Below are 10,226 nucleotides of genomic sequence, written 5' to 3'. Positions count from 1 at the left end.
CTTAACTCATTTTGCTTGCCCCTCACAGCTCATACCACGGACAGTCCAATAGTGCACTTTCTTGAAGAGCGAGGGGTGAAGAGGAATTCCCTCCTGACATCACCTAACTCCCCCGTTCCTCTTCTCATCTCTGGGGATTATCTTATCTGTCCCTTTAATGTCAGCCAGCCCAAAGAGCCTCTTGTCAAATATTTCTGGGGCCTGCACTTGAAGAAAGGAACGATTCTCTCAAATCTGTGAACAGGGCATTTTTCTTTCTTTCTTTCTTTCTTTTTTTTTGATGTCAAAATAAACCATCTGCTTGTACAACTGTTTCTAATTACTTCCCTGCCTAGACTCTCCACTTGAGGGGTTTGGTACCAGCACCCCGCCCAGAGCGCTGCCGCCCAAACCCTCGCAGGCAGCTCGTCCACGCCCTCGCAGCTCCGGGTAGAGCCCGGGTCCTGCACGCCTGGGTGTTTGCGAGGCCGTCTGCCCGGCCGTCTGCTGGGGGCACCTCTCCCCGCTCGGCCTCCCTGCCCCCCGAGCCCCACCTCGCAGCGGCGCTCCAGCCTCTGCAGCCTGGAGACTCAGCATGCGTCCCGCAGGCTTGGGGAGCATCTTGCTGCTGATGTCTGCCCTTCTCCTGCCCGGGGGGCTGTCAGCTGTTCCGCGAAGCTTTTCGCCGACTCTGAGGTAAGTCTGGTTTGTTTTTCTTGAACATAGACCTGCCCTGCCTTGCGTGGCGGGACTCAAAGCTCCGGGATGGCTGCCCCAAGCCAAGAGCAGTTAGGAAGTTGGACGCCAGATCAACTGATTTTCAACCTGTTCCGATTCTTCTTCCATCTACACTGTGCATTGCCTTACCCCTGTTCATTTGCCCTTCCTTGGGAAAAATACAATCATCGAATACATTTATCATTTCCTCCTACTCCAATACGTATCAGGAGGAATTTTCTGCCACGCCAGGTGTAACTTTGTGCTCTCACCGCCTAGAAGGCGGAGCGTGGGGCTGGCATTAACATTTTGCATGGCATTTTCAAAGAGAATTGGAGGCACATCGCGATAACTAGCCTTGTATGCTTTATAGTTTATAAGTATTTTATGTTTTAAAAGTATAGTTTGTAAGTATTGCTTATTGCAGCTTGGAAAAGCTTTGTGTTTTCTGCTATCATAACCCGTATGGTTCTTTCTATATAACCATCTCTCCTTTTTCATGAAACAACTGACCCTGGCCATCAGCTAGCAACAGGACTTTTGAAAGAGAACTGAAAAGTCAGCCAAGGGTCAGACTTTGGATTAATTTTGGATTAATTTGCATTTAATCTAAATGCGCTGTGTAAGGTTCAGTGGCAGACCTCCAAGGGGCAGGCCCGGATCCTCCAGTTCACCTGGAAGACGGTCCTCTTCTTCGGCGGGCAGGTCACCACTTAGACATCTGTGGTCATTTCTCCGGAGATGACCAGTGGATGGCAACAGCTTGGTCCTCGGAGAAACTGGGGAGGAGGGGGTGCCCAGGCTAACAATCCCCAGGGGGTTGGGGGTCGGTCTCCAGAGATCTGGGTGGACCCTAGGAGGCCGCGGCGGCGGGGCGGGTGTGTGTGTGGGGGGGGTGGGGGGCTCGGAGCAGAAGGGGCAGTGCCTGGAAGTGACCGAGGCCCCCGCTGTGGTCTGTCGCCCCTGCAGGAGCGGCCCGGGCGCCGCCGCGTGCAGGCTGTCCCGGGCCGAGTCGGAGCGCCGGTGCCGCGCGCCCGGGCAGCCCCCAGGGGGCGCTCTGTGCCACGGCCGCGGCCGCTGCGACTGCGGGGTGTGCATCTGTCACGTGAGCGAGCCCGGCGTGTACTTCGGGCCCCTGTGCGAGTGTCACGAGTGGGTGTGCGAGGCCTACGACGGCAGCACCTGCGCAGGTAAGAGGGCGCGGCGCCGGCCGTCCGCGCGCGCCGCGGGGGCTGCGGCCCGTGCGGGGAGGGGGGCCTGGGGACCACCCCCTCCGCATCCAGAAGGGGGCCTGCCTTCCGCCGGTCGGGTCTGGAATCACGTCTCTTGGCCCCGACCTCCGCGCTAGGCCTAGACTTCAGCGGGAACAGCATTTGCTAAGGTTCACTTGCTCCATCACGAATCTCAGCCTCTACTGTTGCTTCCTCGTTACAGACCAAACCTCCCCACTTCCCCCTAAACGCAGTTGTTTCGCTGGGCTCCCCACTCTGATCACGCATGTTAACCGTAATATTTGCAGAGTGGAAGCCTCTATTTGTTTTAAATTGAAGGGTAGCTGATCGACAGTGTGGTGTTAGTTTCTGACCCGTGTTTTCTTTCTTTACCGAGGAAGCGCAGGAGAATCTTATTTTCCTACATTCCAGGGAAACCCACTGTGTTTTTGAATGTGGATTTGCCCTCTCATAGGTAGCGTTTAATTGACACGTGGTGGCGTATATCAGAAAACTGTACACCAAGACGAGCAGGCCTGGATTTTCTTGGAAGCGATGGCTTCTGTATTGTTTTTGCTGCTCCCATTTTTTGGCTTCAGTGCAGCTTGGTGTTTTGTAAGGGTGGGGTGCAAATAAACTCATTCCCTTTGCACATTTTAAAGGAGTGATTTGCGTTCTCATACTGGAAGAGGTCAAGCTATTTCTTCGAAGAGAACACCCCTAACGTCTATAACCAGTTTCACATAACTGCGCCGCTTGCTTGGAGCCAAGAACCTCAATCAGGTCATTGTGAATGATCCAGGCCCTCGGTCAGTGAAAGCGCATTCTCAGTGCACTTTTGTGGGAATACACACAGTGCGTTCCCACCAGTGTTTGGCAGACTCATAGGAAAAAAAATCCACTTATTTTACCCACAGTGTAGCTGAGAATGAGAGTCCAACAGTAACAGAGAGATCAAGCATGAGTTTATAGCAAAATGTTTTTTTTCTTCTGTGGCATTTGGGCCTAGAAGCGCAGGGAAGGTACTTAATACGCGGGCTGTTTGACTGTGAAAAAAAAAATAAGTCATATAAGTAATTCGGAGGGCCACAGGTGCTTCTGTGGGTTTGTTTAGCCTTGGAGGCTGCACTTCAACCCTTTAAAAGTATTGAATGCCACAACTTATTTTAGCTTGTCAGTCCCACATGCTACAGTGCTATTAAGGGCAGCCGTTTGGAATGAAAGCTAAGTATTGTCTAATATTTCTCTCCAAATTCAACTGTTACCTGGCTTCTCTGGCTTTGATTGCCTCTGGCAAGGCCTCCTCAATATCATGAGTTGTGGACACATTTTTCAGGGCATTTTGCATTGTTCTTTCATTGGAAACATAAGAAGCAGGATGCAGTTTTCAGCCAGTAAGCTAGTTCTGGTTACCAGTGGCTTGAACTCCCCTTTTAAAGAAGTTGACCGGTTTCCTTTCTGTTAGTTAAAGGGTAGCTGTGGTATGTTTATGTACTCTTGTTTATCTCCCATGGGAAATGATTTTTTGTTTCGTCCCACCGTCTTTGTCACTACATTCTGTCCATCCTGGTGCAAAATGCAGTGCTGAGTCATGCATGGTTTTGTTTGCTTGTGTGTACATTCCTGCTTCTCTGTATTTAAGACTGAATGAAAGAACTGTGTTTGTTTCCATTCCCCCTATTTCTGACTGTTGCCCATTGATGCCAGCTCGCTGGGCCTGGTGTAGAATCTGCCCCTGCAAATGCACTGGCTATATTTGCCAGGTCAGTGAGGACAGCCTCACACACAGGCTTGTCTGGTTATCTTGCCAGCTTGCCTGCTTGTTCTGTGCTTCAAGTTTAGCTCCTCCATTCTGTCTGCAAGAAATGATTCCTATATTATCGCCGGTAAGAGAGAAACATGGGCTTCCCCAGTGGCTCAGCAGGAAAAAGAATCTGCCTGCAATACAGGAGACACAGGAGACATGGGTTTGATCCCTGGGTCGGGAAGATCCCCTGGAGAAGGAAGTGGCAACCCACTCCAGTATTCTTGCCTGGGAAATCTTGTGGACAGAGGAGCCTCCTGGGCTACAATCCATGGGGTCACAAAGAGTTGAACATGACCGAGCACTCACTCAAGAGAGAAACATAGTAGGTTGTCTTTTATGTTTTATGTGCGTCTGGGCCTTGGTCTCTGTGATAAGCCCCTATAGGTGATTTTCAGAAATAGGGTAACTTCCAGAGACTTCCCCCACCTCTGTGAAGAAAACACAGTTCTGCTCTGGCAGGGTATCATAGAGTGGTTAAGACTGTGGGCTCTGGGAGAAGTTTTCCAGGATTTGAATCCCACACTTAACATCTGTCTGAATTTGGGCAGTTACTTAGCATTCCTTAGCCTTGATTTCTTCATCTGTAAAATGGGAATAATAAAGTAGCTATCTTATGGGATTGTTGTGAGGTTTAACAGATACAGGAGACTTAGAATACTGTTTTGCATAAAGTCAGCACTCAGAACACATGAACATGCTTGTATATGTCTATATAACATTATTTTGGGTTGCACAGAAGGTGAGCTAGGGTGAATGGATAGAAAGAGATGGATAGATAAAGAGCCTGGCTTTGTGTTTGTCAGTTGATACTGTGAAAGGAATTTAGTTTCTTTAAAGTCTTGGGGTTGGGGGGGACCTGTTATTGATCCAAAGTTCAAAAGGTCAAGCAAGGACAGCGATTTTGGCTCAAGCTGAGAGCCTCTGTAGGAGATAACACTGTGCTCTTTTCAAGTTAAGTCCACTGGGATTCTTACACCCTGACTCATAGGAGACATCCTTATTTTAAATGAGCTGGTTGAGAGTGATGACGTTTACACACGATCACAAGTGGTCTGTCTCTCCCAGTCTCCACTGGCTCCTGGCACATGGATCTTCCTCCAAATTCCATAGCATAAAGATCTGACCCAGCAATTGTTCATGTGGGTGTGATGGTCTAATGAGGAGTAAACTCATTTTGGTAAAATATTTCTTTAAGAATAGTCAAATGTTTGATTCTATAAAGACAAACTTTTGGTTTGGACTTCAGGGTATTCTGAATAACCCCCTGGGTACCTGTGATTACACTTAAAGTATTGGTTTCTTAAACATTTTTCCAATCAGTATTTGAAATACATCACTTAAAAGAGATTCAGTTTTAGGAACTTGGAAAAGCTAATTGAATCCATTGTAGTCAGTTCTATAAAGTGCTATTGAATGGCAACCCACTCCAGTGTTCTTGCCTGGAGAATTCCATGGACAGAGGAACTTGGTGGGCTACAGTCCATGGGTCACAAAGAGTCAGACACGACTGAGCAACTAACATACACACATACACACACATGCACACACACACACACATAAAGTGCTATATGGCCTTCCCCGATGGCACTGGGTAAAGAATATGCCTGCAGCGTGGAAGATGAAGGAGACTTGGGTTTGATCCCTGGGTCAAGAAGATCCAGGGATCAAACCCATGAATCGCATGGACAGGGGAGCCTGGAGGGTTACAGTCCAAAGGGCGGCAAAGAGTTGGACACGACTGAGGACTAAGCACTCACACTTGCACACACAAGTGCTGCATATTTGCTAGACTCTCTGTTTACTATGCAAGATGTGCTATTAAAGATGTTGTTGTGTAGTCGCTTAGTCATGTCCGACTCTTTGCAACCCCATGGACTGTAGTTCACCAGGCTCCTCTGTCCATGGGATTTCCCAGGCAAGAATACTGGAGTGGGTTGCCATTTCCTTCTCCAGGGGATCTTTCTGACCCAGGGATTGAACCTGTGTCTCCTGCATTGGCGGGCGGATTCTTTACCACTGAGGCACCAGGGAAGCCCTGTAAGATGTTGTAAATAAATGTTTATGTATAACTGAATCACTTTACTGTATACCCGAAGCTAATGGGACATTGTTCATCAACTGTATTCCAATATAAAATGAAAAGTTAAAAAATAATAAAATGAAGGTCAGTTAACTCCTAAAAAAAATAAACGTGCTACAAAAGATGAGAAATACACGACAGCTTCCCACTGAGTAGGGAGGTTCAGAGAAATACCAAATGCTTAAGGCAAGGAAGAATAGAATTTCTATGCATTTCTATGAGGGTTCCATTAAGGTAGGAATTAAATATTGTGGTTTAAATCCTGGAAAAATTGTAGCATTTGACATAAATCTTTTAGCATAAGGAGGTTTTTATTCCAAAAGGTGGACAATTGGAATTCTGAGTGAGGAAAAATTGAAGAAATGGTTTAGAGGCAGAAATACATGTAGGTGTGTTTGGAGAAGAGTGAAGGGTTCTGGGGCTGGCTTCACTGGAAATTAGGGCTGTGGGAAGCCTAGTGGAATATACATTGAGAGCTGCAGCTGGACATCTGGCGGAGAGCTCTGAACCTGAAGGTGAAAGTGAAAAGTTAAAAGTGAAAGTTGCTCAGTCGTGTCCGACTCTTTTGCGACCCCATGGACTATACGGTCCATGGAATTCTCCCAGGCCAGAATGCTGGAGTGGGTAGCCCTTCCCTTCTCCAGGGAATCTTCCCAACCCAGGGATTAAACCCAGAACTCCTGCAAAAGAATTGGAGGCAGATTCTTTACCAGCTGAGCCACAAGTGAAACATGCTGAATGTGAAGCCTGTGCTCAATTAAACAGTATATAGGACCCATGAAGCACTTTGAACGTGGGAGTTTGAACATGATTGATGGTCAGTGCTTTGATTCATTAAAAGTAATATGGTGCCTGGGGGCCCAGCAGGTTGGGATAGACACTTGATGGGGAGGAACTCAGGTTAGATCGTGTTTAAATACTAGTTTCCTGGGGAGAGAATAAGGATAGAATTATGAGGCATTTTAAAGACTGCTGGAAGATAGAATCATATGCTTTAGTACTCAGGGATGAGTAAGATGGGGTCAGTGATAGAACTGATGGAAGAAAGTCAGGAGAAAGAGTCAGAAAACTCATCAATGGTGAAAAGGCCCTGCTAAATTAAAAACACTTATTTTTCATCTGGAATTGCTGTGAAATGAAGAATGATTGCTTGTAGAATGAGTCTGGACTTTATGGCACTTCTGGGGTTAGATCGGAATCTTGTCTGAATTGTTAACTCGAGTTAACTTGTTTCTGTCATTCATTCCTGAGACAGTCATTTGATTTCTCTGAAAGTTAGTTTCTTTTTCTGGAACATCTTTATGGATATAAAGAACTTGACATTCTGCAGGATATTATTCAGAATAACTTTTAATCTTTATGTATAAGTACGTTTAATATCTATATAATTTAAAGATTAATTTATTCAGTTCAGTTCAGTTGCTCAGTTGTGGCCGACTCTTTGCGACCCCATGAACTGCAGCATGCCAGGCCTCCCTATCCATCACCAACTGCCAGAGTTTACTCAAACTCATGTCCATTGAGTTGGTGATGCCATCCAACCATCTCATCCTCTGTCGTGTCCTTCTCCTCCTGCCCTCAATCTTTCCCAGCATCAGGGTCTTTTCAAATGAGTCAGCTCTTCACATCAGTTGGCCAAAGTATTAGAGGTTCAGCTTCAGCATCAGTCCTTCCAATGAACACCCAGGACTGATCTCTTTTAGGATGGACTGGTTGGATCTCCTTGAAGTCCAAGGGATTCTCAAGAGTCTTCTTGAGCACCACAGTTCAAAAGCATCAATTCTTTGGCACTCAGCTTTCTTTATAGACCAACTCTCACATCCATACATGACCACTGGAAAAACCACGGCCTTGACTAGATGGACCTTGGTCGGCAAAGTAATGTCCCTGCTTTTTAATATTCAGTCTAGGTTGGTCATAACTTTCTTTCCAAGGAGCAAACATCTTTTAATTTCATGGCTTCAGTCACCATCTGCAGTGATTTTGGAACCCCAAAAAAGATTAATTAATGTATTTAATTTATTCAGACTATGAAACATCCTTATAAGCATTGATTTAAACACACATGGTATGAAAATACTTAAAATACAAGGAAATACCCCTCATATGGAAGCATTAGTAATTTTTTTCTGGCAGCTATTTCTGATGTCTATACCGTTAAGTAGTACAAGAACTGTATATGATTATTCATGACAGCTGGGTTTTCTGAATCCTTATAGTCTGTCCTAGAACTGTTGGACCTACTTGCTCCTCACAGTTGCATTTTTCTTAAAAATTTTTTTTCAAAATTGGAGTATAGTTGTTTTACATTGTTTCTATGGTACAGCACTGTGAATTAGCTATGTGTGTGCATGTGTCCCCTCCCTTCTGGACCCCCCTTCCATCCTCCCATCCCACCCTCCAAGTCATCACAGAGTGCCGAGTTGAGCTCTCTGTGTTATATAGCAGCTTCCTGCTAGCTCTCTGTTTAACATGTGGTAGTACATCTATGTCCGTGATACTTCCTTAATTCATCTCACTCATCCACACGCCCCCCCCCCCCCCCCCGCCATGTCCACAAGTCCATTCTCTACATCTGCGTCTCTATCTCTGCCCTGAAGATAGGTTCATCAGGACCATTTTTCTAGATTCCACATATATGCATTAACACACAGTCTTTCTTTTTCTCCTTCTGACCTACTTCACTGTGTATGACAGACCCTAGACTTATCCACATCTCTACAAATGACTTTTGTTCCTTTTTATGGCTGAAGAAGATTCCATCGTATATAGGCACCACATCTTCGTTACCCACTCCTCTGCTGATGGACATTTGGGTGGCTTTCATGTCCTGGCTCCTGTAAAGAACGCTGCAATGAACACTGGGGTACATGTGTCTTTTGGAGTTATGGTTGCATTTTTCTTAGATAATTGAATAACTGTCTCCAAGTCTATTTTGTGGAATCACTCCTCAGTTTTTCTTTCTTAGTCATCTTCAGTTTTCCACCTTGCTCCCCGTAGCTGCAGTTCTGTATCCGAAGAGTCAACCTGCCCTGGATCATGGAGTGCTGGGTACATGTTTATTGTAAGACATCCACATCGTAAGTGGTGCTGTGTGGTTCAAACCTGTGTAGTTCAAGGGTCAGCTGTATTTAGTGAAACATTACTACACGTTCTAGAGACATTGGGGTGGGGTTGTTTAATCACAGGAATGTAAGCCAACTTAAGACTGAATAGTAATCATTCTAGTTCTTAAAACTCCGATTTCCAGTCCCGTACTTCAGTCCTCTCCCTGATCGCCAAACTTTTCTTTCTCTCACTATTCATCATGTTTATTTAATTTCCAGATTCTGCCAATTTGGGGCAAGGAGTTCAGCTATTATTTCTATCATCTTGTTTTTTGGTCATCCACAGTCTTTGAAGTCTTGGTGTGTATTCTAAGAGTTGATATCTTTAGGTATTAATGTTATATATATATTCACTTTTTGCAAATCTTGCTTTATAATGTATATGTACTTTTAAGTAATATAAATACCAAGGCCTGGGGAAGTTCTCTTTATATATATATATATATTCTGATTGCCAGTTAAATCATATATATGTGTGTGCAAATATGTATTTACTACCTTAAATGTATACACATATGTTATATACATGTAAATACATAAATATGTCTTCAGACATATGTCTGCATGTGTATGTGTTTATGTCGTGTATGTGAGTATTAATACATGAGTATATGCACAATTGCATTTACCTATGTGTACTTATGTATGTGTGTGCATCTAAATGTACCACAAAGACACACACATGTAACCCCTCTTTCTGAAAGACTGCTATCTGCAGAGGGGAGTCCATTCCATTTTCAAATCTTTGCAATGCTAATACTTCTGGTAGAAAAGGCACCTTGGGTTATTACCACATTTGTAAACCAATAGCTTATTGAGTATCTTTGCAACACTAATACTTCTGATAGAAAAGGCACTTGGGCTGTTACCACATTTGTAAGCCAGTAGCTTATTGGGGAATACTTTGGGTGACTGCCTCTTCAGAACATCTCATGAAGACAGTGGGAAGTTACTTGGTTGGCTCCTAATTTGGTTGTCTTTTTCACTGTTCAGTCAATTAAACGTTATTAGGCTGCTGAAGTCACATTTGAACTCCGATTCATATTTGGTAAGAATGAATGAATGAAGGTCGCTCAGTAGTGTCTGACTCTTTTTGACCTCATGGACGGTAGCCCACCAGGCCCATATGGCCATGGGATTCTCCAGGCAAGAGTACTGGAGTGGTTTGCCATTCTTTTCTCCATGGGATCTTCCCAACCCAGGGATTGAACCTGGGTCTCCTGCGTTGCAGTCAGATTCTTTACTGACGGAACCACCAGAGAAGCCCCATATTTGGTAAAGAAGTCCTCTAATTCTAATACTAAAACTTTGTTCATAGACAGGAA

The 10,226-nt window shown here is 45.0% G+C and overlaps 1 protein-coding gene across 3 annotated transcripts in view; it reads left to right on the top strand.

The window, feature by feature from the left end:
- Window positions 1-358: 358 nt before the first annotated feature.
- Window positions 359-10,226, top strand: part of ITGBL1 (integrin subunit beta like 1) — a 221,566-nt gene continuing 211,698 nt past the window's right edge. Inside the window, exons 1-2 of one of the 3 annotated variants that reach the window (XM_070471439.1) lie at window positions 359-675; window positions 1,666-1,886. In XM_070471439.1, the coding sequence (XP_070327540.1) occupies window positions 575-675; window positions 1,666-1,886 (322 nt within the window). In that variant the 5' untranslated portion in view covers window positions 359-574. The remainder of the gene's footprint in view (window positions 676-1,665; window positions 1,887-10,226) is intronic. The other 2 variants (XM_070471437.1, XM_070471438.1) reach the window with 2 other exon arrangements.

This window comes from Odocoileus virginianus, chromosome 8, assembly GCF_023699985.2.
Source record: "Odocoileus virginianus isolate 20LAN1187 ecotype Illinois chromosome 8, Ovbor_1.2, whole genome shotgun sequence".
Lineage (NCBI taxonomy): Eukaryota > Metazoa > Chordata > Mammalia > Artiodactyla > Cervidae > Odocoileus > Odocoileus virginianus.
The sequence above is the reverse complement of the archived record's forward strand: the minus strand, read 5'-3'. Positions and strand labels throughout refer to the sequence as shown.